At 41.7% G+C, this 27,787-nt stretch overlaps 2 protein-coding genes across 2 annotated transcripts; one reads left to right on the forward strand and one right to left on the reverse strand.

The window, feature by feature from the left end:
• Nucleotides 1–395: 395 nt before the first annotated feature.
• On the forward strand, nucleotides 396–3,795 carry LOC135499599 (uncharacterized). Its single transcript, XM_064790467.1, has 6 exons — nucleotides 396–785; nucleotides 1,036–1,133; nucleotides 1,313–1,481; nucleotides 1,651–1,934; nucleotides 2,078–2,981; nucleotides 3,193–3,795. Exons 1-6 carry the CDS (start codon nucleotides 511–513, stop codon nucleotides 3,605–3,607), a joined length of 2,145 nt encoding a protein of 714 aa, XP_064646537.1. The 5' UTR covers nucleotides 396–510; the 3' UTR covers nucleotides 3,608–3,795.
• Nucleotides 3,796–15,084: 11,289 nt separating this feature from the next.
• On the reverse strand, nucleotides 15,085–27,578 carry LOC135499343 (uncharacterized). Its single transcript, XM_064790088.1, has 11 exons — nucleotides 27,146–27,578; nucleotides 26,603–26,734; nucleotides 24,953–25,057; nucleotides 24,744–24,848; nucleotides 23,976–24,072; nucleotides 22,364–22,692; nucleotides 21,114–21,196; nucleotides 20,777–20,848; nucleotides 19,894–20,020; nucleotides 19,124–19,353; nucleotides 15,085–15,420 (listed from the first exon to the last, which is right to left on the reverse strand). The coding sequence occupies exons 1-11, from the start codon at nucleotides 27,576–27,578 to the stop codon at nucleotides 15,235–15,237; spliced, it is 1,899 nt and encodes a 632-aa protein (XP_064646158.1). The 3' UTR covers nucleotides 15,085–15,234.
• Nucleotides 27,579–27,787: the final 209 nt, after the last annotated feature.

Raw genomic sequence — 27,787 nt, forward strand, 5'->3', positions numbered from 1 at the left:
CGTACGGAAGTCGCGCGGCCCCATTGTGAGCTATAGCCCTCTAATGCATTGTGTATGAAAAATTATTGATTTTCGGGTTCATGCATCACACGCCAGAAAAATGAATAAAGGACACTTGCAGATGGGAAAAATTGTAAAATTCCTATCTTAAATACATAAAAATACCTTTTTATGTGAAGGTGCATGAAAAAAACAATGAGAAAATCTCTAAGAAACCCTGTAAAATCTTCGAAAAGAACTCCTCTTCATCGCTGGTCGACTGGGATTTCCCGGCTATATTTAGTATCAGTGGAAAGCTTGGAATCTCCTCTCGGGGAGTGTCCCGATGCCAATGAAGGTTGATACGTCGTTCACGATATAAACCAATGAAAACCATCAAAAGAAGCACCCCATGGCTGTAAACAAAAACGTGATTGTTGCCAACCAGACGCTGAAAGACGATCGCTGATTGGTCAAAATCACGCCGCGCATGCGCTGTTTACATATCGAGCCTTATTTCCGTTCTAAGCCATGGAGTCTGAAATAGCCACTTTGCTCAATTTAAACGCCAATGATCGCGATAATCTATCGAATTTAGTCGGGGAATTCTTTGGAGAGTCTTGGATAGATGACCAAGAAGACGTACAAAGCGATTTGGATGATGGAGAGGAGTCAGATGAGGATGAATTTGACCAGACTTCTGGGACCTTCGATTCGGTCATGAATAGCCAAGCTGCTGCAGAGTACAAAGAGTGCAATGCTGGCGATTTTGGCCAGGCTGAGTGGGAAAAGTCCTCTAAGTTCAGGTGAGACGATTTTCAGGATGTCTTTCATTGTTTTCAGTATGTTTATATGCCCCTCAAATTGATAGTTTCTTCAAAATTTAGGCACAAAATATGTAAACATTGACATGGTCATTGTGTAAACAAACAACAGAGTGTTGGGGTCCAGCATGCACAGAGGGACCTACACCATGTACACTAGGCCTATGTATGTCAGCCTATCTCAATCTGTGGTTGCCTAGACCTAATCAATCAATCTTCCATTCATTTTCAGTTGTACTTGCAAGCATAATGATGGCCAGCCTTGTCATCAACGGTACACAGCCCAAGATAAGGCGCATAGGAGAATGGCCATGATGCAGCTGACACCAAGTGAGTATAAGCAAAGAAACAAAGAAATCTTGATGGTGAATTGATGCCAAGTTTATTTAAGACTCAGAGAGTTGAATACATAGTTAGGTCTACATGTAATTACAATGGATGTTATGTGAAAACGGTATAAAAATATCAATGATTCTTGTGTTGACGCTAATCATTCTGTTTCTTTTCAGGGGAGCAAATGCTCGTTCTTTTAGGGAAGCTATCGTGTGGAATAAACTCCTCGGAGATGACTGCTAAAAGCAGGAGAAAGGAGCAGACTCCACGGAAGTTGAATCAGAAGACAACCTTCTGGCTTGAGGGACAGCAGATTTGTCGAGATACATTCATGTTTTTGCATGTGTAAGTATAACGCCATGTAGCAGATTCCTTGTTAAAATGTTATTGTCACTTACTGCAAGAAGTATCTATTCACACAAGGTTTGAGGAGCCCTTTGGTATGTTTGGCAATACATTAATGCATTTGAAGTTACATGTCGTTGAAGTAACCAAGGCGTTGTATATTTTTCAGGATTGGAAGCCCTAAACGTCTGACTGATCTTCTCCACCATTACACCGAAAATGGACTTGAGCCCAAGGAAAAGAAATCAGGAGGGAGGAAGTCGAACACCAAGTCATTTACCTTTGATGACACGCAGAGGGCTGTGCGCTTCCTGACTAATTATTCTGAGGAGAATGCCCTTGTTCTCCCTGGTCGGGTCCCTGGGTTTAAGAGGGAAGACATACAGTTGTTGCCTTCATCCCATACAAAGATTTCAGTGTACAACTGCTACAAGGAATCTTTAAAAGATACAGGTATGTACTAAAAGGACTGGAAAAAATTTGATATAATGAACTATTGCTCTCTGGCCTTGTAACTTATGATGTTCCTTTATTTTTTTTCAGGTCAGAACTATTGCTCTCTTTCTTTGTAACTTATAATGTTCCTTTATTTTCAGGTCATCGACTCATGGGCAACAGCACGTTTATGGACATTTGGAAACAACTCTGTCCATTCATTGTTAGCGCCAAGCCGATGTCAGATTTGTGTTGGACCTGCCAAAACAACAACACTTTGATCTATCGGAGTGCCAACCTGACTGATGAGGCGAAGAACGAACGGATCAAAAGCCAGGAAGAACACCTCTTTCTGGTTCAGCGCGAAAGATCGTTGTACAACTCCCTTACTAAAGAGGCCAAGAACGTTTGCAAGGCGAATGACATTGTTGACTTGGGACCCAATCCACCATGCAGCAGGGAAACATCGATGCACTACTCCTTTGATTTTGCCCAGCAGGTTCATCTGCCGAGTAACCCCATGCAGCCTGGTCCCATTTACTTCCTAGTTCCACGCAAAGTTGGAATATTTGGGATCTGCTGTGAGGGGCTTCCTCGACAGGTGAACTTCCTGATTGATGAGGCCCACCTGATCAGCAAAGGTTCAAATGCTGTCATATCCTACTTGGATTATTTCTTCAATAACTATGGCCTTGGAGAGACTGATGTTGACCTCCACTGTGACAATTGCTCGGGACAAAATAAAAACCGATATGTTTTGTGGTACTGTGCATGGCGAGTTGCCAAGGGCCTTCACAGATCGATTTCGCTGCACTTCCTCATTGCGGGGCACACAAAGTTCGCCCCAGACTGGTGCTTCGGGCTCGTGAAAAGGGCATTCAAGCGCACTGTGGTACCGTCTCTCAGCGTATTGGAGGATGTAGTCAACACGTGCTCTACTCCCAACGTTGCGAAGGTGATCGGCCGAGAAGATGGGACAAGCGAAGTTCCGGTTTGTAACTGGCAGGACTTCTCTACTGGTTCATGCAAGCCTGTGCCTGGAATCAAAAAGTATCAACACTTTAGGTTAGTACATAAAAAAATATAATCAGAATCAATCTGTTTTCAATGACTTATCAACAGTGTATAAAATAATCAGAATCAATCTGTTTTTCAATGCTTGTAGTGATAAAAACTTACCAATAAGAGCTACAATATTCTTGTACGCATGTGTGTGTTTTCAGTAGAAAGTACTTTCAATGATGAGTCAACTCAAAATGATTCCTATCTGTTTCAGGTTCGGTTCACAGCATCCAGGGGTGGTATTTGTGAAGGCGAATTCAGAGAGTGAAGAGGCCCCATTCCCAGTTCTCCTTCCTCAGGCTGTCTTTCCAGATGGACATGCAAAGGTTATTGAGCCACCGGGACTGCCACTCGCACGACGCCAATACCTCTACAAGTCGATTCGTCAATTTGTAGATGACCCTTACAAGGATGTTGTGTGTCCAAGACCAGAAGCTCTGCCTGCTGATGACTCGGACAATGAACAGCAGGTTCCAAACGAAATTCCAGTGGAAAATGGACATCTTGCTAGACAGGACAACACTAGAGGGAAAAGGGGACGCGGAGGTGGGCGTGGCGCAGGGCGTGGTCGTGGCGCAGGGCGTGGCCGTGGCAGGGGTGCAGTAGATCGTAGCCGCAGCCCTCACTAACATTCTAAACTCTATTGCAATGTACAGACTATAAAAACAGTGATATTGTTTGATTTCTGATAAGTGATAGGACAGTGGATGAAGGGAACTGCTGCAGTGTATCTGCCGGGTGATCTGACAAAAAAATGAAATTTTGTAAAAAAAGAAACTGATGTTTGATAATGTTCCTGATGGAATTTTCACTTGAAATTTCATGAATATATTGGTCTATCTATGAGTAATACATGGTGTGAATTTCATTTCATTCGCTTGAAAATGGATGTATGTTGCTAAGGAGTTTATATTGATCGTCTTTAAGACCATTTTTGTCAAAAGTTGCATTTCCCCGAATTACTAAAATTCAAAACTTAAAACTCCCATATCTCTGCCAATTTTTGTCCGATTCTTAGAATTCAGGTACCAATGAAAAGAGGTTTTTATACTCTTTCATTTGACACCATTATCTCCATTTCTTTAATTTGACCCAAGTGTACTGTTTTGTACTGGAGGGTCACATTTAGAAAACTCAAATCGATTCATCGATATACAGCCCCCGACACGATACAGCTGGGTATCTAGGCTGCCTCTTCCTGAGAAGACCCTTCTTCATGTTCTTGTGTCAGCATATCTCGAAGAAGTTCCACTTGAGGATGATGAGCCATGCAGATGTCCTGGAAATCCTGTGTTAAATTGAAAATGTCAAAAAAGTTTGCTGTATAAGCGTCGTGCGTTACGTCGCACTTCTTCAGCGTTTTGTCTCCGTAGGCGATTGTGGTTGGGTGGCTCTTCAGAAAGAAATCCCGTTTTTGTTGCCTCCCTTTTCTCGGCTGATGATGTAGGTTCCCGAGGCCTTTCCTTTGCAAGGATTCCAGGCTTGCTGAAACGAATACAATCATGAATAAAAATGGAAATACGATATCAATATGTGACCCGCCAGCCATGACACTAAAATCAGTGGCATGTCAGGTTGAGACGGACTGGTTGTTCATTTCAGCCATTATTTCAAGAGCATTTGGAGCCTAAACAAAGTGCAGTTCAGAACCATGTTTGAGGAGTAGATCTTAGATACTCACATCGTATACCATCGGCCGTCTGTCCTTTCCCAAGTTTCTTGTGGATTTGTCTGACTGAGACAACAGGGCCTGAAAGGACGGCCACTGCCCTAGCAACCCTTTCGTCAATGGACCGTATGTTGGCATTTATCCTTGAAGAAGTTGCTTGGTTAGACACCGCCTAGTAGGAAAATAAAATACATGTAAATAAAATACACAGACAGTGAACAGCGTTTTTTTTCTTCAAATTTTATAACTAGCTTCAGAGTGGACTTATTCTCAGATGAGACTATTCTCTAATGTTATACGATAATTACGAGATTGTAAATTTCATCGCATCGGTCTCGGGCGTCGAAATCTTCATAAATGTAGGCCGAGAATGTATATACTGTGTCGACTCTATTAAGCCTGTTTTGGTCCGGTAGGCCTATTACACGTAGTTTAGGCTTTTTCAACAGGCAGTATTCAACCGGCTTAATAGCGTCGACACAGTATATATATATGTAGGCCTTTTTGATCTTATATATTGAATCGATGTTGGTCGGCGCCAATAACTTACCTGAAGAAAAATGTCTTTGTGGCCCGCTGCAACATTGTACAGCTTCTTCGCTCCATTGATAATGTCCACATCAATCGCAAAATTGTCGTCTTCATGGGCTGCCACATCAGGATTTAAGAGCCTCTCCATCGTTGCTACTAAAATGTGAAGAACCCCCGACAACTGCAATATATGTGTTGTCATTTTCGAACAAACTGTTCCCGTCTGCTGTGGCGGCTGCTGGCTGCCGGACTCTTCTTCACCTACAATACAAATAATGTACTTAAATTTACAGAAGACGACTCCACTAGTTCGTTCATGGAAACGACGTTGAAATCTGTCAACATGATGCATTTATTTGATTTCTTCCGATTGCCTCTGCATGCTCGTTGCAAAATAATTGTTAATGCAAAAGGTAAAAAAGATAAAAGAGTTTCTATACTTACTGTCTGATGCATACTTCGATGCGATATAGTTCGCATATTCCTGTCGAACGTCGTCAAAAAGAGCGTCTGCTCCGGCCGTTAACGTGTACGTTATTGCCTCCTCTTTATGTGCCTCGTAAATCCTCCTTACCACGGGTTCAAATGACCGAAGAGTAGTTTGCTTTACTTTTTCCATACATTCACGGATATATTGCGGTCCTTTGCCTAATGGTCTTGCGGCGAAAAAGAGGAACCGGTCATAGAAGCCGTCTCCAATGACTGGCATTGCCATCATCTCTAGAAGAAGAGGCTCAGGCTGTATCATCATACTAATACTTAAAGATGTAGCTTGAAAGCCCCTCACTCCTGTGGATAGGACACATGAATCACCCTCACCACCCCACATCTTGTTAAGGACGGCTCTTTCGGAATCCCCCTTTTGTTGTTTTCTTCTGATCTCGGCGATCACCTGCATCCCCTCATCCCCGCCAAGCAGGCCGTAACCTTGGGTGTCCTTCTGGTGGACGTGGATGCCTGCACTGGTGTAGCTTTCTATCAAAAGCGGATGATTAGTTTCCTCCAGAAACATCATGTTGGCGGGTTTAACGACGTTTGTGAACACCTGGCTTTTGCCACCACCAGTGTCGCTGATTCCGACCATAAAAGTGTTCAATGGCGACACATAATCACCATGCAGTGATGAGATTCTGCACTTGGGCCCAACAAGAGAAGCGACAAGCGGTAATAAATTGGCCATCGTCAAAGTAACCACAACGTTATTGGCCCCAGAAAACCACGACAGCCACTCGAACACGTTATTGGGAAGAACATCCTCCCATGGCACCTTCTGCAACCATGCCTTCCTGTACAGCCCTTGAACATCAGTGTTATTAAGAGATTTCGACATATTGACAGCCACGGAAGGAATAATTAGAATGGCGGGATTTCAGCCAGTGAAACATTTATACGCCTAGTACTAGGATACGCCCTAGGCCTACATGTATGCTAAAGGATAAATACAAAAGAATTTTCGCGCCCTTCAGAAATAGATTTGGGGAGGAACACAAATTAAAGGGATATTATAAGCGATAATCCCTCGCACTCCCCTACATGTACTATGTACTTAAGCCTATGTACTTTATTTTGAGACTTATTTTTGAGAGCAGCGAGCAAAATGATCAATTTATAGAAAATGGCCGAGTCAAAGAAAAGAAGCAATGATGAAGAATGCGTGGAGTCCAAAAAAAGCAGGAGTTACGGACGGGATAAAAAGAAATGGTCGATGACGCACCGAGACGTACTTTCCCAAATACAGAAGACGTCGTTGGAAATCATCCAACGGTTACAAGAAGAAGGACTCGTATCAAGTGCCTACGAATGTCCACATTGTGGGGAGGCAATGAATTTAACCAAGGCATCTTCAGGAAAATCGTCATCAGATGGATATGAATGGTCCTGCCAACGAACGATTCAAGGCCGAAGGCACAGCAGAGTAACCCGATCAATTCGTAAAGGAAGCTGGTTTGAACAATCAAAGTTGCAGCTCGGGGAAGTCATTGAATTGACGTATTGGTGGACGCGAGATATGTCGAACAAGAACATAATACACGAGATGAAAATGTCAAGTAGAACGGTGGTTGATTGGTGTAATTTCTGCAGAGAGGTATGCATCCCAATATGCGTAACCAAGGGCGAGAAGATAGGTGGTAACGATGTAGATGTGGAAATAGACGAGTCAAAGATTGGAAAAGTGAAGTACCATCGAGGACATGCCGTCGAAGGACAGTGGGTGTTCGGAGGATGTGAAAAGAAGGACAGTAGTAAGATGTTTCTCGTCCCTGTACCGAAACGGTCAAAAGACGTGCTGCTGCCACTCATTCAGCAATGGATACACCCAGGAAGCATTATTTCATCGGGTAAGTAATCCGCAATTGTGTCAATTTCAAACTATTTAGCCGGTTGGAATATAAGCCTTTTGTGCAGGTGCCCTTGAACAGGTGTGATAGAATCAAATGCGCTCCCTTTCCTGATGCCCGCCTGTGTTGTTCGTCTTCGGATTTTAAAAGGATCTTGGCTTTTTTGGAGTCCTATTGAATGGTGCCGTGTTCTATTATTGAGGGCATTTGATATCAGGGGGCATCTGATTCTATTACACCGGCTTAATAGCGTCTCAAAAGTACTATACCTTATATCCCCGAACCTGATAAAGTGACTTGCGATGACAAAGGCTTGGGGGCAAAGATGGAGTTACGAGTTTAAATGACATATCTTTTGAGGCTTTAATTGTGACAAAATAACCTTTGTTTAGCATTGAGTATTTTCGTATGACTTTTGACAGATTGTTGGAAGGCCTACGCAGACATAGGAGCGTTGCCGGAAGGGTACAAGCACAGGACCGTCAACCATTCCGTTGAATACAAGGCGCCAGACGGGACGTGCACAAACACAATAGAGGGTTCTTGGCGGCACGTGAAGCAGTCTCTTCCGATTTCCTGTCGAAAGGAATTTTATGCAGGCTACCTCGCTGAGTTTCTCTGGAGGAAAAAAAACAGGCATCAGGATGATCTGTTTGTATCATTCCTCCAAGACATTTCGGAAGTGTTTCCTCCAACTCGTCGCGATGTGAAGTAAATCATTAATTCCTATAGTCCTATAGGGATCACGTGCACAGACTCATTAGACATGTGACCTCTTGAAGGGACACTATATATAGGCCGCAGTTATGAAGGCAAGATAAAAGTTACACGAATTAGCCAATAGCGGTCTCTCACATCTAACAGTATATACGTCTTGAAACTATTCAAGCTTGTACGAGGAATATACGTTCAGTGCTAACGTGCTACTCTGTATATTAATCACCTGAAGATGGCCAATTTAATTCCCTGATTCTACCTATTGTCCCCCTTTAAGTGGTGGTGGTGGTGGTGGTGGTGGCGGCGGCGGCGGGGCCGGGGGGGTTGTAGATGTATACATGTATATATGTACCGGTATAGTTTCAGAAATGATAATTTTGTTCATATCCATTCTATTATCCAGGCCTGATGGTCGGCGATACCAGGATTTCGTATAAAGTATTAAATGATTGAATACAAGCATTTAGTTCAGTCTTTTATTGAAACAGCCAGTCTTTATTACGTGTCAACTACACATGCAAACATATTGCTGTGAAAAATTCACCGAACCAGCCCGGGAACCAGACTATAGACGGGACTATCGATAACAGTCATTATATACTGATACACGTAATCTACAATATCGCTATCCCAGAGTCTTTAGCATGGTGATATTATGGCCCCGCGGCCTTGTCGTAAGGAAGCTTACTTAGGTTGACGCGGACGGCTGTACAGTCTTGATCTAGCTAAAACTCAAACTCGCACAGTGCCGTAATTCAAATTCAATTTCACCGTCGTAAGGAACGAAATCAGCGCCTCTAGTGTGAAGATTGGCTAATAAGGGCGCACCTAACTTTAACGACACAAACAACGAACATGTAATGATGAGGTAGTTCGCATAATATCGGCTGTCTAGATGTCTTGGTGTCGAGTTAAGATTCAATGAATGCCGTATTTTATTTACAAGCGCTGGCGATTCTCGTACATGTCGGCATCTAGACAGCTGTGACGCGTTGTGAAGCAGGTGGTTAGATGTCTTGATGCCTCATGCGCTTAGCATGGCCGAATCACAACCATAAGGTACTTCCGATCAGGGGTTGTAAATTTTAGCCCAAAAAATGATCGTTGCAAAAAATTGGCGGAAGGAACTTAACAGGTTCCCAACCAGGGGGTTTTGGGGGTTTCCCCCCCCCCAACCTAAAGGCGCTGCGCGCTTACTAGGGCACTGCACTGATAATATTACGGACCAGGTCGCAAATCATTGTTTTGAGTTGAGTGAATGAAGGTAAAAATGGCTTACCTGGGCAAAATCAAGATGTTATCAAAAATACACTCCTAAATGCATCCTCTTTCAGATAGACAGGTGTATTTGTTTATTAAGACAGCATATCCAGGGTTAAAACAGTGTTTTTAAATGGTTCCAGAAGCAACAGCTGAGAAAAGTCACCAAAATCATCGCATTTCTTTGCTAAATTCAACGCTCCATCATGTGGTTCCCCGTGGGTTTTTCCCAGCCTTATTTGGTATGGAAATAACCTACATCACTTCTATTTTCATCTGGGAATTCCCGGGATTCTGTATGATGCCATTTTCAACCTATCGGAGCCCCTGAAAGACGAACAAGGCAAGTGCACTTGATCACAACAAAAATCCTTTGTTGCCAGGAAGACGCCAGTACGAGCGATCTGATTGGTTAAGACACCGGCGTGCATTGCATTGTGGGAAGATGGCTGCGCCCATAAAGGCAAAAATATGTTGATAATGCTTGTGATTCTAGGTAGTTTTTGCGATATTTATCGCATTTAATCCAAGTTTTATACCTTGCAAAGTTAAATAAACTCTCAGGCAACAGTTCAACATGGATTCTGATGAAATTGAGAGTAAAGCGGAAGCTGCAAAGCTGTTGAATGAGATCAGTAGTGCGAACATAGAAGGTAGCATTAGTGAAAATGCACTGAAATCCTTACTGAATGACTATTTTGCCTCCGATACTGTTATCGAAGATGCCGAGGACACGGATGAAAGTGATACTGATGAGATTAGCAATTTAGACCCCACCCCAGCCTCTGAAATGCCTAGGCCTAACAGTGACATTAGCCAAGACGATTTTGAAATCCCTGCTAACCCCTCGCTTGTTGATGTTGTGTACATGGATGCTATACATGGGGATGACCTGCAACATGAGGATAATGATCCTGGAGAGGCTACTGGCATCAGTGAAGTGAATGAAGCCCAGGCAGTGTTGGATTTAGTTGGGCACATTATAATGGATGGTGACAAAGATGCAGAGATGGAAAAGATTGCTAACTTCGACTGCAAGTGTTCGGCGTTTAAAAAGGGACTTTGTTATAGAAAATTAGATCATGAAACTGTGCACTATCTGAGACTCTGCATGACTGAGATGACTGATTTTGAGAAGGATCTGGTGATCATAGGAAAGGTGAGGAATTGTTCCGAAATTACTGAATGTTCGAAGAGGGTCACGCAAAAGGCAACGCACATCATACTTCGTGGAAGGGAGAAAAATATGCCGTCGAGCATTCGAATACGTCCACGTGTAAGTCTTCTTTTAAAGGGGGACTATAGGCAGGAGTTTGGGGGTCAAATTGGTCATATTCATGTGACGTACGGTATATGCACAGTTTAGGGGACTTGGTCGAGTTTGATTGAGCAATACACATGTAGGCCTGTGAATAGCTTTGTGGTACTGTCTGATGGGAGAGACCCCTATTGGTGAATTTGTGTAACTTAATCTGTCCTACCTTGCTCCTGCCCATGGCTTTAGACTCCCTTTAATGCATGCTTTTTCTTACTTAAATCTATTTAGGGTAAAATTAAGTCTCCTAAACTTGGTGAAAAAGTAATACTTTCAAAATTCACGATCAGATTTTAAAAACTGCTGATCGTTTTTGTTTAACATGTCAATGATTGATGGAGCTCAGTTAGTCTGTACCTCAGTGAACACATTTATTTTTCCCTTATATTCAGGGTTCCCACGCGGTCGGGAAATCGGGAAAAGGTCGGGAGAATGAAAAACCTTGTTCCCGACCGGGAAAAGGTCTTAAATTTCGAGTAATCGCATTGAAAATCGGGAGAAAAGTCGATACGATCAGGAGAAAAGTCGATACGATCGGGAAGTCCATTTTTTGTTTACATCAATCAGCTGTTACTGGTTGTTTGCCGAACTCTATGCATGTACGTATAAATGTACACCTAATTTTTAAGAGAACTAGTCCAGTCATGTTGGTTGTTTTCTGTGTTTTGATTCGCTGGATTTTCGTGACCTTGCCATTTTCATCCAATGAAATTGAATGATACATCAACCAAGCGAAAACAAGTGTGTATTTGGAACATGTGGGATTTTGACAGTCAACTTCAACTCCGATTCTCAATAGTAATTATATTCTTTCTTAATCTTTACTGTATTTCACGATGTCTAGTTATAGCTGTGGCTCATCCGACGAGGAGTCGGATATCTATTCACTCAGCACTATGCTGTATGGAGAGGATTCTTCAAATTCCGATGACGTCCATGGTGGCCTTGCCGAATCGGCGTGCAATGTTTGCGGAGCTGCACCCTCGGAATCGACGGCAATAGCCATTGAAACGTCGTTCCTGGCGACAGGGACGTGTTTCTTCTTCTTTTCGTACTCAGATCCCACTCAAATGTGGATAAAATGTTGCAGGTAGGACCCAAAAAAATGTTGCAGTTTAGTTTCAAATCTGAATCGGAAAAATTACATTCGATCCCATCATCACTCGACCAGGCATGACCACGTCAACGAACGAAGCCAACAACTTGGTTTGAATGAAGGCTCAGATTTTGCTTGTTTTCTCATAAACATCGAAATGAAATCGTGAATGCTTTTCCTGATTAGTGATAAGCCCAAGCAGGGTGTCAAAATGATTTAATTTGCAAAAATAATTGTCTGTGGGGGGTATTTATGTTGTCCGGAAAAAGGTACCTAAATTCTCCAATGCACTAGGAATCGATTGTCGGATGTGCAGGCATCTTTTTCCGGACAATTTTAAACCTTTCGAAAGTCATTATATTTGCTAAAGTGAATTATTTCAACACATAATTATTCAAAGAAAGGTTGTCTGTAACAAATTTTGAAAGATCGGCAGACTTGGTGTGGGTTGTGCAGTGACACTCGGTGACTGCACAAAAAATGTACTGGCCTCGCCATTTCAATTGAATTCACTGCTGCCAGAAACTAATCGTTAAAAATAAATAAATCTATTCCCTTTTTATATTTCAGGTGTTCTGACAACTTCCACTTGCTTTGTCTGATCCTAAACCCTGTGAATACTAGTGAAGCCAGCGTGAGGTCGACATTGGCACAACTGTTGATGAGATTCCTACATAATCAACCATTCTGCTGTGGATGCCACTAGGTATGTACACTTGCCAATCAAAATTTTGATGTGGAGCATGCTGCGAAGAAGGACACGGTGTTGGTATGCACATTGAGATCCAGATGATTAGTAATACAATGCATTTGAAATAGGCCGGACCCAGGGGTCCGGCAGAAAAAAAATTAAGGGGGGACCGGTCAGGGCCTAAAAAAAGTTGTTTTGGTTTTTTTTACTGAAAATAATTTTCTAAATCGTTTTAAACCCTCCAGAATGCAAATATATGTTTCCTTAACCCTGAAATTTACACATTTTCAATTGCAAATGCCTAAAGTTAATTTAAAACAACATTGCTCAGCAAATTGATGGGGGGACATCCCCCCCATCTCAAATTCATGCAGGGGACAAATCCCCCCCCTCCATTCGCTGAAACCCTGCTGGCCTAGACCTGGATATCTTCTGCAGCCTTCTTGTGTCTTACTCTTTGGTCCTAGTGTTGATATCTATTTCATGATCCTCCCTAGGCAGAATTTGCAGTTTAGGAACTTATACAGCGTATGGCTTTGTTTTTATGTGTCTACACGTAATGGTAACCTGTGTCACAATCAATATTCTGCAAAGAACAGTTAGGGTTTCCGCCAGAAAAAAATTTATGGGGGGAACCCCACCCCCTAAAAAAAAAAAAAATTTTTTTTTTTTTGTAATTGTTGAAAATGACTTCCTGAGTCGTTTTTTACACTCCAAAATGTGAAAATATGCTTCCTTCTGCCTTAAAATTGCATCTGAAGTGTAAAATACTGAAGAAAAAAAAATGCTCTGCAAAATGATGGGGGGGGGATATCCCCCTTACTCGAGGTATGGGGGGGATTTGTCCCCCCTCTATGAAACCCTGACAGTGACAGTTGAGTTCAAGTTGTAACCTAATATTTATTTTAATTTACAGGGCGACGCAGAGGAAATATTGATACTGAGATACTGATATGTTACTTAATTGGATATTTGCTATTGTTTTTCAGTCCATTAGTCATCATCATCACCATGCCGCACGGTGTCACATTCAACAAGCAATGGATGTCTGTTCCTGAGAATAAAGATTGGTTGACGGAGGATCCAAAAGACAAGTATTCCGCTTTCTGCAAATTGTGCCGGAAACCATTCAAAATCGATACCATGGCTACTTCGGCAATCAGGAGCCACAGGGTAGGGAAGAAACACCAAGAAAAAGTCAGAAGTGTGCAGAAATCACCTGACATTCTGAGCATGCTTCCATCTGCATCTACTTCTACTCCCACTTCTACTAGGCCGGCTAATTCACATGCTTCAGCAGACACTGCCCCCTGTGAGCAACCTTCTCTCGTGTCACTAGACAATTATTTCAGAACAAGAGGCCCAAGGGCCTAGCGCTCAGCTGAGTAATGAGATATTAGCACTTGAATGAAGCAATTATTTGTACATTGGAGATGTAGGTTGTGGTTGGGGATTTTGATGTCCAGGGTGACTAATGTGGTTTTTGAGTGCTTTTAAAAGCAGGTAACATGTTTCCAGGGAACAGGTGAATGGGTGCTGCCCAATAGGGGGCGACTTGTACATGTAGTACTAATGCATTGAATTATGTGCACTACTAGGATGTTCTGTTTGGCAAATGGTTTTGCCTGTCTAGAGCTGCCCCTTTTAATAATCGGTGGGGTTGTAGTTGTACTTGTAGTAGTCATAGCTCCTGTCAGCTTGAAGTCAATTTGAATTGTTTGTCACGCTGGGAATTGAAGATGAAGAGTGAGATAAGGATATGAACTTTATTAACGAATGACATAAGGTGACACTATGTTTTAAGGGTGAACTTACTAACACTAGCAGAAGTTATCTGACTAAGAAATAGTGCATTTGAGCTGTAAGGCTATCAACATACAAGACAACTATATGGAGGTTTTTCACCGATGTCACATGATGATTTATTGATCTGCACGGCCATGTTGGGCGTAATTGTAAAGGAAAATGTATTGGCAGGTGGCTTGTCTGGCTGTTAAAATGTCATCTTGTGATATCAGATGAAGAACCTCATAGAAGTTTACAGGGAGGAATATGGAGGTGAAGAAATACAAAAATATAAAGAATATAAAAAATATAATATATATAATGATGCAACAAGTAACTTTGAATATTTGAGCACAAGTCAGCAGCAAGATTTTGGCAGTACAACCTGAGATTTCTTTGAAACAGTAAATTTTGAGTGTCTTGAAGTTGTCATAGGCTATATACATTGTGAAGAAGTTACAATTTAAATTGAGCGTTGTTGCTGAAATTAAATGCGATTGTTATTGTAGGGTTGGCAACATTCAACATAATGCTGTGGAATCAACTGCAACCTGTCAAGCATTCTTAACTTGCATCATTGAGGCATGATTAACAACTGGACATTGTTGACAGTTTGAGACTAGAATTGCTCAGAGAGGTTTCTTGCCATTTGTTGGCGAAGTTGAAGATGTTTGCACAGGTTGTAATTGATTTGACAGGGTGAACATGAAAACATACTAGTAGTTAAAGGGCAGCAGTAGCAAATCACAAGATGATGAGAAAATAGGCTTCTTGTATATAAATTATGGCAACAATTTGATTATCAAGTCAGCAGCAAGATATTGGCATTGTATCCTGAGATTTTTATACTTTTCTATAATTTACAAGCATTCATGAGGGGGGATGGTTTACATAAGTTCTTGCTCGTGCTGTTTGCTAGGACACCATTCTCGAGCAGAACACGTGTGATCTCTGTTAGACCAAGTCTGATGGCATCGTTGATGATCCATGAGAAACCGGGGTCTCGCAGATCAGGGCAGTTGGTCATTACCTCAGACACCTGCAAGAGAGAAAATGGTTGCATTGGTTGTTGTTGACATTCAGTTACATGTATTGCTGTTTAGTGCTGAATGAACAGTGTGAATGAATGTGTGGAGTACATGTACTTCATTTGTTTGCGAGGGTGAAAGTCTTTTGTTTGCAAGTTCCCCAACTGTAAACCAACTTTTTATTGGGTTTTAAAATTGGCAGAGTCATCCCTTACAGAATTTATGTTTGTCAAGTCTAGTAATGACTGATTGTGTCTGAACACAAAATGCACTGGTATTAGAACTGTAAAATCAAACATTTCAATAGCTAAAGCCTTTTCATAGGCCTATTGACGGATGTATGAACACGCTTACTTACTTTACGTATTTTCCCTGTGTTTTCGGTAGTAGCATTTTTACCCACAGTACCCTTAGGAAAATAAATCCAAGAAAAACCCAAGATCATCTTGCATAATCTTGCATGCGTCTTGGGTTTTCTTGGGTCCTGTACAATTGTGTATATCTTTTTTTTTTTTTTTACAAAGAGTTTATTCGGTTTATATTGTACATGTATTTTACAGTTAAAAGCCGAAGGCTTAAACTACTGCAAAATAAAAATATATGCAAATAGTTACATAAGTTTATGAAGATACGAATAGTGACATAAGTTTTTTAAAGATAATTTGAAGAGATATACAGAATATATAATTGAGAAACATGTGAAGTTGATATGTAGTGAATTTCGCAAAAAAGAGAAAAAAAAAGGATAGATAGTTTGGAAAGTGCAGGGGGGCGGGGGTGCAAGAGTTAGGAATGATCATACGAGTTTGGGGTTGGCGGAAACGGAAAAGAGGGGGGGGGTCAGATATTTTTCTTTGAGTTAGATTGGAAAACGATTTGTGGATGAAATGAATTTTAGGGTTGATTTGATAAGGAGAGCATTTTCGAGGTTGGAGAAAGATGGATGGCCGTTGAGAAGGATGTTTGAGTTTAGAGTTGCATTATGGATGTGTGTTATTTGGAGGGTATTGGCGATTAGGGAGTTGCGTTGGTTTTCGTACTTAGGACAGTCGAGAAGAAAGTGTGAAGAGGTTTCTGGAACATGCATTGGGCACATGAGGCAAGTGGGGGTTGCCGAAACGTGGTTTAGGTATAGGTCAGATGTTAGTCCGCTGCAGTTGTTTCGCATACGTGTGAGAATGATGTTAAGTGGGCGAGGGCCGATGTCTAGCCAGGAGGGGATTGGTTTGATAGAGAATTCTGGCAGTTTGGTTAGGGAATATTTGTAAGAGTTTAGAGTTGGTTTCGCACGTATAGAAAGGTCGAGAGCATTCCAGTCACGGATTGTAGAAGGGAAGAAGCTTGAGTAGAGGCTATTTGTGCGGCAAAGGAAAGGTGTTATATTGTTGTTTGTAGCTAAACGTGTGTTATGGTGGTGACTATCGACGGTTAGTTCTGGGATGAGGTCTTTGAGGTAGGTTGGTGCAAGTCCGTTTAAAATTTTGTAGAACATTACGAGGCGATGGAATTTCCTGCGCTTTTCGAGTGGTAGAAGGCCAGATTCTCTGTAAAGGTCGCGGTGGTGAGAGCTGATTGTTAATCCTGTTATACATCGCATTGCATTGATTTGAGTTTTTTCCAGTTTTGCTGCTAAGTTCTGGGAGAGTCCGTCCCATACTACGTCTGCGTATTCGAGCTTGCTTCTGACAAATGTCTTGTAGAGCGTTAGTAAAGTTTGTTTATCCGTTTTGTATTTGATGTTTTGTAGTATGCCAAGTCTGCGGTTTGCGGTCGTAACGATTGACTGGATATGGTCTTCCCAGGTTCCTTTGTCGTTGAAAGTTAATCCGAGGTGCTTGTGTGACTTGGCTTGATCAATTGCGACGTTGTTGAGATGACAGTGGATAACAGAGGGTTGTCTCCGCCTGCTCGTAATCAGATACAGCGTTTTTTTTGCGTTGTAGGTGATGGCCCATTTCATTGCCCATGCGTAAAGTTTGTTTATATCCTGCTGGATTTCGGGCGTGCATGCTATGAGGTTTCGTGATGCGAATGCGTTTGAAGTGTCGTCGGCAAACAGTCTCGTTCTGCCGTTGGTTTCCTCCGTGACGTCGTTTATGTAGACCAGGAACATCAGTGGGCCTAGGATAGATCCTTGGGGGACGCCAGCGTTGACTCGAAGCCACTCTGAGGATTTTCCGTTGATTACAACCCGTTGTTGCCTGTCTTGGAGGTAGCTCTTGAACCATGATAGCAGGTTTCCTCTGATGCCAAACTGGTAAAGTTTCGATGCGATGCCTTTATGAGAAGTCTTGTCAAAAGCTTTGGAAATGTCACAGAATAGTGAGAAAACGTCCTTCTGTTCGTCGAGGTCCATTAGTAATTGATGGTTTATTTCAAGGAGTTGGGTAACTGCAGAGTGGTTAGCCAGGAATCCAGATTGGTTCTTCGAGATGAGCAAACGGAGATGGTTGTAGACATTTCTGTGGACAATTTTTTCGAAAAGTTTTCCTATGACACTGAGGAGAGAAATGGGTCTGTAGTTGGATTTATCATGCCTGTCACCCTTTTTGAATATGGGGGTAATGTTTGCTTTTTTCCATGCTTCTGGGAATATGTTTTCATTCAGGGATCTGTTGAAAAGGATGTGGAGCGGTTTGGTCAATTGGAGCGTCAATGAATGAACTATGCGAGGGCTGATGCCGTCTGGGCCGATGGCCTTGTTAGTGTCCATGATGGCGATTTGATCGGCGATATCCTGCTCTGTGATTATAATGTCGTTGAGCTCGTTGTTGGTGAGGTTTGGGAGTTCTCCTTGGGCGGGTATGTTTGTCTCATCTACGTTGCAGATTTTGGCAAAGTGAGCGTTGAGGATGTTGGCCTTGGTTGTAGGGTCGTCTACGGATAAACCATTGACATTTAGTGAAGGAGTTGTGTTGTTTTTGCTTTGACCGCAGATGCTTTTGCCAATTGTGTATATCAATGTATTAATACCAAAGAAAACACCTGGCGAAGCGAAAAATCCCTGTGTTTTCTTGGGATTGTCTTAGAAAATTTTATTCCATCGACCTCCGTTTGTCTTGTATTTTCTTGGATAATTCTTGGCATTTCTTGGATTGTACGAAAGTAAACACAAGAAATTGCAAGAATATATCTTTGATGGCTCTTGCAAATTCTTGTTCTTTTAAATTCTTGTGTGGGCATACTTTTATGGTCTAATTCCTATTGAGTTCTTGGCAATTCTTGGATGTTTCCTGAACCCAAGAAAGTGTCTTGGGTCTTTCTATGAACACAATTGATGGTTGTATTCCAAGATTCGCCAAGAAAGAAATATTGGCAATTCTTGGATTTGTCCTGAACCCAAGAAAGTGTCTTGGGATTTTCTATGAACACAAGAATTGGCAAGAATTGATGGTTGTATTCCAAGATTCGCCAAGAAAGAAATCTTGGCAATTCTTGGATTTGTCCTGAACCCAAGAAAGTGTCTTGGGTTTTTCTATGAACACAGGAATTGGCAAGAAAGAATTCTTGGCAATTCTTGGATATGGCCTGAACCCTAGATGCCCAAAAACAAGCAAAATGGATGAAACTGAATGACGCATTAGCTATTTTTTTCAAATTTTATTCTGACAAAAATATTTAACGGAGGAGCGCCTCCTCAACAGTTAAAATCTTAGGCACTTTTAGTCCCTGGGAGCTATGCCCCTTCGAGTTTGTTGCTACTTCATCACTTACGTCATCACTCCCTGCTTCGTCGTGCCTGTTGTCAATGCTGTCATCGCTCTCGCTCTCGATGACATATTCCTTGGTTTTGATAATTTTTCTTGTTGTTGGCTTTTTACCCTCTCTTCTCTTATCCTTCTTGGTGTCATGACACCTCTGTACCAACCTGCTTCGAATTTGTGCAGCTGTCAAGGGCTTTCCATCTTTTCCCTTCGCCTCTGGGAACAGATGATGGGCTGTATCTGAAGATAGAAAATATTTTTTTTCTTCAAAAATGTTTGGTCTCAGATAATTCTGATGAGGTATAAGTCATGGTCAAATTGGTCTGTGTGGTTTTGAAACCTGTGTTTGAAATAAGCCCAACTTCTGTTAACACTATTTCCCACTTCATTAGTTACTAAACCCAGCAAGAGAGGTCGCGCTTGCGGTATATCAAGCTGATATGCTTTACATAATATGCATTCATTTCAGTTAACCTTTTCAATCCGACATCCCTCATCTCATACCGACCGGTCTGCCCTGAGCGGGATGACATACTGCATCGCTAACTCAAGTTCTGGCTTGTGGCACCACCCTCGATAACTCTAGATACGGGATAGTATCCCGCTCTGGGCAATTGAAATGGTTGAATCAGTTGAATCGCTGATGTTTTGCAGATGTGCTTGGTTAGGGTCAGCCCAGGATTGAAAAAGTTAACAAACTGCTCTCAGTCTGAACAGCTTATTTGGGATAGATGTGATGATCTTCCATAAAAATGTTTTGCAAGAGTATACAGTACTCACCAGCAATAGCAGAAATAATTCTGTTATCCAATTTCTTCTTCCCATTAGCCCCCGATAAATTGTAATTCCCCAGGTCTTCCTTATCATAAAAGGTTCCCATGGCTGCAGAGAGGCAATAGGTAAGGTCCTGAAATTGGAACAAGAAAAAAACTTATCAACACACAAAAATAATTAAGGGGACCACATGTACTAAAATACCAACTACTTTCCTTAAATCAGACAGAATTCATTATTATATCTGAATAGTATATGAACTAAGCATTCAGTAGATACTGTTTTTTTATCATTATATAACTTGTTACCATGGCAACAGCAGCCATATTGGATTTTTTTGCTTAATACCCTGTGTCAATGATTTCTCCTTAACCACTGCTTATTTTTTAATGGCATTTTTTTTGTAAATGGATCAAATGCTAATCTGTGATTTAACAGACCAGTTTTTGTTCCAGAATATATTTCTGGTGTTAGAATGCGACTTTTGAAGGGACCCTGAAACCAAGGTACCTAATTAGCAATGCATGATCAAATCATCTTCACCCCCATATGTTAAGTCATACCCCTGGTTGTTTTCTACACCTCCCTCTTGCGTATAATAAGAAGAAAAAGAAACCTGCAGAACCCGAGTGATATCAATATGGTCCCACTGCTCTGACGAGACTGTGGGACCATAATTATCTAAAACAATGCTTTTTAAACATTGATAAAAATGGGAGAAATAATGCACACTTTGGACATTAGCTCATTCTTCACCCAGCCCCTTTTAAGTGAATTCGTTAAAATTTTAGCCAAATCAGAGGTGAAAGAGCCAATGGCGATTTGGCGAGCGGGTGGTGCCATCCCTATATACAAACAATGAAAATCAGACTAAAAGATATGGACTTACTGTAGCCGACTTTATAATATATTTCTGTTGCGAGTAAACATACACCCCACTCCCTTTCACCAGTTCCTTCATCTGAAATACAAAATAAATTATGCAGTTTTTGATTTCAATGGGACAAAAAAGATTTTGAGAGTTACAGGAGAGAAATGGTTTTCCTCTGGACAAGATGAACTTCTTCAATATGGAGGCCAAAACAGCACGAGTGGATAGCCTCCTCTACAAAGGACAACCAGATGTATCCCATAACTTGTCTTGCTGGTAAAACTGGGCACAAAACTTTTATTTGCAATCACTGGTGAAATCTAGGAGAGTTCCAAAAATTGCCTTTAGACCTTACCTTGAACTGCTTGGCAACCTCTGGATTTACTACACCAGCCTTTGGCATGTCGGATGGTGTCATATTCGTTGCATTGGATGAACCTGAAAAAAACTTCAGTGTCTAATCATACGTTGGTAGGATTACATCAAATGCATGTACTTTCAAGGCCAGGCTGAGTGATTGTTTGGTGTAGTCAACGGTATTATGAGGGACACCAATTTGTGTTGGGAGTTAATTTCGTCGGCCAAGGAATTTGAAATATTTGGCAACAAAGATGATATCATTGTTTATAATCCAGCAAAACACATGATTTGCTTTCCTCTGCTTGGCTAACTGGAAAACCGCAACCATGTTATTAGTAGTAGGAAAAGGTTATTTTTATTGTCGAGCAACATGGGTGGTCATTTTTGCAACTGAAATATGCATGGCATGTGTTTATAACAGACTGGAAAGACAAAAATAATAACTAACTAGCATATACCCGTGCTCTGCACGGAGTTGTTGGGAGCTGTGAACGCAACGGCCAAGGAGGAAATATTGCGACGTCAACAACACGGACATGGTTTGGGTTGTTTTGTTAGCTGTTTAGTGGTTAAGTGTGCAATCGTTTGAAACAAAGCATCATCCAAAATGCACTTTTTGATGCATTAAGGTAAGGAAATACGGTACTGTCCTGTTTGGGCAATATTGATGACTATGTCACAAAAAAGCAAGGCCATTGAGCGCGTAATAAAGTCGAAGTTCGCGCGACAAAAATCTCCAACTGTGAAATAATATATAAGATACCAGGTCCTTGACCATCAGCCTCTTTAGACAGACCAGAAGCCTAAAAATTTCATCTCTAATGAGTTTTCAATTGAAGGTGCTGAGAGAATTTTGTGGGTTGGTGCAAGTTCGGCATTAATCGGAACCAACTGCTCCAATCTGCTAGAAACTCGCAGTGTTAATGCTTTGGACGATGTAATTAACAAATACGAGGATCGGAAAATATTTTCATTGCCCTTCTAATTAGTGAAACAATGTCAGATTTCAGAGGCTTCTGGGCCTCCAAAATCTGACCAGTATACTGGTACATTCATCATCACTGCAAGTTTCAAGCCGAATGGAGCAGTACTTTTCTATTTATACTGAACTTGCAACAACCCACAAAATATTTCCAAGCCCCCTTTCCTGTGCTAACACGAAATTCAGTATTTGGAATTTCAAAATTGACTGTACAGGGCCACAAAAATAAGACCTCGGTCTACTAGTTTTGCTAACTTACTCACCAATTTGACTAGAGTTGCTAGCACTTGCAGCCAGCTCCTCTGCTGCCTTTGCAGCCGACTCCTCTGCTGCCTTTATCTTTTCCTTTGCAGCACTCAGCTCTGCCTGCAAACCATCCTTTTCCTTCTCAAGATTCAGCACTCTTAAGGCAAGCTGATTTCGTTGGCCGGTCAGTGCTAACACCTCCTCCTGGAGTTCCCGCCCTTTTTCAGCCTTTTTCCTCAATGCTGCCAATTCATTATTACAAATGAGTTCACAGTCCTCAAATTGCTGGGGCTTGTCAGTAGTTGCTGAGCTCTGTCTCTCCCGGTCAAGAATGGAATTGACTTCTCTTAAAAAGAATGCAACAAAGTATAGATAATAAGGCCAAACAAAAGGCACTAGAATTGACCCATTTGAAAGTCTGCCATGTTTAGGAAAAAGGTGTATCTACCGGTAAATGGAATAATGCATTCAATTCTCCACAGGTTAAAATATTTTAAGTGAATGCCACCCTGAAACTTGGCAATGCATTATTCCATTTAAAACTACCTTTTGCCCGATTATGACCGACTTTCGTGAGTGGTCTATTCATGTAAGTTGCTGCAAAGATGGATCTGAAACTAAAATGGAGCCATCCCTTTAGTACAAACATGACTGAATAGCCCGATTTCTGGATTCTCAAGATGGCAGCCATATTTGATGTCTGATCAGGCCGAAATTAAAGTGGCACCATATAGAAATGTTTTTCATGCCAAGACGGCTGGTGTAACCTTTGACTTTTACTAAAACCTGGTCCCTAGATTTCCAGTATACTTCGATACAAACCAGCTTGCCATAAAACTAATTTCTGGAGATGAGGATGCATGGCTATCAACCAATTGCATGAGTTTCACGCTCAAGCATTGTCAGGCAACTTATGTTTTGTGCCATAAAGAAGTTGACGGGCTGAGTGCAAGAAACCGGTAAGCGCCATGTCAGGCAAAATCATTGTGACTGTAACGCTGCCATCTAACGGCTGGAATCAACACTGCTGTCGTAGCACGCATCAATTCGGAGATCGAAAACAGCGCTGTTTGCTATTTTTAGTGCAAGAACCCGGCAAGCGCCCTCCCATTCATATGCTAATGCATTACATTCAAAGGTCCCAGATGTCGTTTGCTGGGTTTTTGCTCTAAAGGCTTTTACCGGGTTGATCGTTCTTAATAAAAAACTGCGCTTACCGGTTTCTTGCACTCTGCCCGTAAATTATCCAGGGATAGAGAGTGGGTGTGCATGGTTTTATATTATCCAGCGCTATTTTCACAAGTTTTGAAATTATAGGGGGCAGATTGATCTCACTTACAGTGCAATCTTTTTATAGTGTCCCACTTTAACCTCTAGGTCTTGGTGTGGCCTTATGTGGATTTAGTTACTGACTGAAGGGCGTGCGGGTGATAATGCAGTGCAGCTCATAGTGCGGAAAATACAGTAATGTATCCTACCGAGATACACCTGCCATAAAATTTGGGTGAGATTCCAACCGCTCTTTCATGGGTAATTTCACTTCAAATCCTACTGGGAACCATGCTTGGTCCCAAAAGTTATGATTCGGGCAAGTTTTACTGTAGTTTATTCAGGGAAAATGTAACTCACCTTTCCATTCCACTCTCAGTGGGCTGGGGATGTGCACTTGTCATGCTTGTAGGGCCTGCATCACCATTCTTCGCAATAGGGAGTGAGGAGTTGGTGGCTAAAAGGAAAGATGGATTAAGCTGAATTTGTATTCCGGAATTCAAACTATATGCATGCCGAGTGTGAACGTAGCTATAGTCATTGAGTAACATAGGATAGGACTGCCCGAAAATGAGAAGTTGGAGATGACTGAAGTGTATTGAATGCATCCCTCCGGGTAGGGCAAGGACAGTATCGATTTGATGAAATGACTATTAAGTGTTCAGCTGGTGTTGGCCTATAAATCTCGACACCACATTCCCCTAAAACAGCACTACAAAACCAGCAACAAAAGTTAAATTCTGACCCCCTGCAGTCGGACTCCAGTAGCATGTTTGAAGACAACATTGACTTTATTCGAACATGTTCATCTATGCCTTCATACTGATACCCATCTTGCCACTAGACATACACGGCTACATAATAAATTTTGTTTCATTGAAAGTCGATGAGTGCACATGGAGAACTTTGACCCCCCAAAAGACCAAAATTCCCTTTCCGACTGACAAAAGCACCACCTATACTTTCGTGCCCTTGACAACACAGGCTAATTCAGCAATAAGTAGGTAAAAGACATATCAAGGTGGCATAAAATCTTTAAAACATCTTGGGCTGTTGAGGGCGGAGGCTCATTGCAGAAAACTTCTTTGACAGCCCCTTACATTATATTGCTCATCATACAAAACATACCCTGGTTGGCGACACTTGCTACCTTCTTCGTCTGCCTCTTCTTCTTAATTTCAGAACTTGGTTCCTTTCGTTTGTTCGGAGTCTGACCATTATCACCATTAGAATCTAGACAGCACAATAAAAATTATGAAGATTAGGCCTATTAGGCTCATTGCAGAAAACTTCTTTGACAGCCCCTTTCATTATATTGCTCATCATACAATACATACCCAGGTTGGCGACACTTGCGACCTTCTTCGTCTGCCTCTTCTTCTTAATTTCAGAACTTGGTTCCTTTCGTTTGTTCGGAGTCTGACCATTATCACCATTAGAATCTAGACAGCACAATAAAAATTATGAAGATTAGGCCTAAAATAAAAATATCTGTGGTTCCGGTAACGTATTCCCCCAGAGGTAGGTTAGGTAGGCAGGAAATTTATTTTCATTTTATGAAATTATTTTACTTTATTTTGTAATTTTTCATGGTCAGAAACAAAGAATTAGAAGGGAAACAATGAAATTGCACTGGGATTTTTAGATTTTTGCAAATAAAATATTTTTTTTGTCTTTTTTGGTCACCAAAAAATAGGGTAGGTAGGGTCAAGGAGGATACCGCGGTGACGTCACATCACGTGATCCCAACCCATATTAGTGATCGCTATGGCCAATCAGATTCAGTCTACTGACAGCACCAGCACTGAGCACATCTCCGTCTCACTGTCTGGTGCGCTCCTGTACACAAAAACACCAATAGACATGAAATATTGCAATACCTAGTATGGATTCTTCCTGTGTAAAATAAAATTTACAGAGCAGATTAACTTCCACGAATAAAAAAGACGTTTGGCGTGGCCAAAGTGCGGAAATAATGTCTCCGCTAAAATACACTACGAAATACACTAGGCAATGCACTACGCAATATACAGTAGAGATGCAGTTGAGTTTGTTTTTGTTTTGACTTAGAAGCCCGCCCATATCATAATATATTCATGTTTTCATGAAGTATGAACTCATTTCTGTCCCATACAACTCTAAGAACAGTCAATTTCTCCTTAAATCATCACCGAAACCGCGATATCCGCGGGAAGATTTTGTTCTATTGTCCGAAAATGCATGATCTTACAGGGGCGCTAACTCGACAAATAGAGGGGATCTATGGGGATCTATGCGAGTTTTAGGTCCTACAGGTCTCGAACTTGTAAAATCTGTAAACATGCCTCCAAATTCCATTATGATAATGAAAAGATTGCCCATATCTGGGAGACTGTTTTGAAACCATCGCTAATTTTGGAAGATCGGTGCCCGGCTATTTGGTTAAAAAAAACCTATTTTTCCCCATCAAAACAGCACTTTTCATTATTCAAATGATAGCTTATTGTCTGAAGACTTATTTCATAGTAGAAAGGTACTAATAACTCTGATTTGATGCGAAAAATCTAACTTTTTTGATGACTTGATTTTCCCTTGGCCGTGGATCGAGTTTGTTTACAATATGCAGCGCCATCTTGGAAAAGCCGTGACGTCACCGCGGTATCCTCCTTGAGGTAGGGTTAAGTATTACGATGAACAGCCAATTTTGTACCAAGTGCAAGTGGTTTGGTTTGTTAGTGGTTACAGAGGATTCAAATTCCATGTTGATTGATATGGGCACATCGTAATTTTTTATTTAGAGCTGATCATACAGTGCATTAGACCATGAAATATATTGAACCGCGATTTGGTCCCTTAGTTGTGGTCACCAAGGGGTACATGTGTACCAAATTTATTTCAGTAAATTTTTTTTAAAAAGCGGTTACGAAACGTTCCACCATTGTTTAACGATGACGCTGCGTGATGGTCAAGTCTCACAGGTGAGCCAAAAAGCACAGCAAGGCAAATACCTGTATTATTTTCTCCGGATGCTGACACTTGACCTGATGCCGACCCTTGCCCTGATGTTGACACCTGCACTGTTCCCTTCCTTCTCTCTAATAGCTTTATCCTTAAACATTCTGCTTTCGTTTGAGCATAATCTGAAGAAAAAAATTAATGAATTATAGAATTGTCCAAGGCACGCCAAAGCAGAATTATTTCAACCCTGTACAAAATATTGGCAACATTTTACCATGGTGTATGTGTTCCGCGCATTTTACCGATCTGCGCTATCTTAAGATTGCGCTGCGCATTCTTAGGATCCTATAATTGCGCGGCAATCTCGAGATCGCGCAAGGGAGTTGGGGGGGTTGGGGGGGGGTCTTGCGAGCCAATGAACGAATGATGAATGATTGTCCCGCAAATAATATAACTGACTTATTATGTTCTCTCCGAGAATTTGCAACACCAGACTGCATAAATTATGATGAAATATATGAACTATGGGTATTGCTTTCTAGGCGGTAACGTGAAGACGACAGGCTTGGTAGGCATGGTAGGCTTAGCGATGCCTCCGCCATCCAACTCGGCCAGCAGCTGAGCCTCTAACTTCGCGCTCTCAGCCTCATCCTCGGCCTTCGCCAAGGCCAACTTCTGTTGAGCTTCCTGGATGCGCAGCTGTTCGACGTACCTCTGCTTCTCTTGTTTGACCTTCAGCATCGCCAACTCTGCCTTTACTTTCGCCAACTGTGAACGGTTAGACTGCGTTGACTGATGTGACTGATCACTCTTCGCGTCATCAAAGTCGTCTTCATCTTCTTCATCTTCAGGAAGATTATCTTCTTCTGGTTTCTGGTGTCTGGTGTCTGGGTCACCCTGAGCAAGCAATGACGGCGTCATTGAAGGAGCCTCGTCTGCACGCTCTTCAATCTGGTCGATGACCTCATCTTCTAACTGCTCGACGATGCTATTAGCCTGACGGCCCCAGTCTACAAGGCGCTTCATCCGGTCCACGCTCGTAGTCAACTGTGTCAGTCTGTCAACTACAGAATAAACATCACGAGAAGATGACTTCAAGCGCTCTAAGGAGATTGATACACAGCGATCTTTGGTGAAGATCGTTGACCGCTTACCTTTTCAGCTGCAAACCAGGTGATGTAAGGAGGCCGTATCCACCCTACAAGTTACCGGGGGTTACCCGAATATTGAACAAT

Source organism: Lineus longissimus, chromosome 15 (assembly GCF_910592395.1).
Source record: "Lineus longissimus chromosome 15, tnLinLong1.2, whole genome shotgun sequence".
Classification (NCBI taxonomy): Eukaryota; Metazoa; Nemertea; class Pilidiophora; order Heteronemertea; family Lineidae; genus Lineus; species Lineus longissimus.

What these genes read in the sequence shown, in the direction of transcription:
- LOC135499599 (XM_064790467.1), top strand. Translation starts at nt 511, where the DNA reads ATGGAGTCTGAAATAGCCACTTTGCTCAATTTAAACGCCAATGATCGC. An exon ending in CATGATGCAGCTGACACCAA is followed by an intron (nt 1,134 to 1,312) that starts GTGAGTATAAGC and finishes GTTTCTTTTCAG; the next exon opens with GGGAGCAAATGCTCGTTCTT. An exon ending in GGAATCTTTAAAAGATACAG is followed by an intron (nt 1,935 to 2,077) that starts GTATGTACTAAA and finishes CTTTATTTTCAG; the next exon opens with GTCATCGACTCATGGGCAAC.
- LOC135499343 (XM_064790088.1), bottom strand. Translation starts at nt 27,578, where the DNA reads ATGAAGCGCCTTGTAGACTGGGGCCGTCAGGCTAATAGCATCGTCGAG. An exon ending in ACTGAGAGTGGAATGGAAAG is followed by an intron (nt 22,693 to 23,975) that starts GTGAGTTACATT and finishes ATTCTTTTTAAG; the next exon opens with AGAAGTCAATTCCATTCTTG. An exon ending in TAGCAACTCTAGTCAAATTG is followed by an intron (nt 21,197 to 22,363) that starts GTGAGTAAGTTA and finishes AGTTTTTTTCAG; the next exon opens with GTTCATCCAATGCAACGAAT.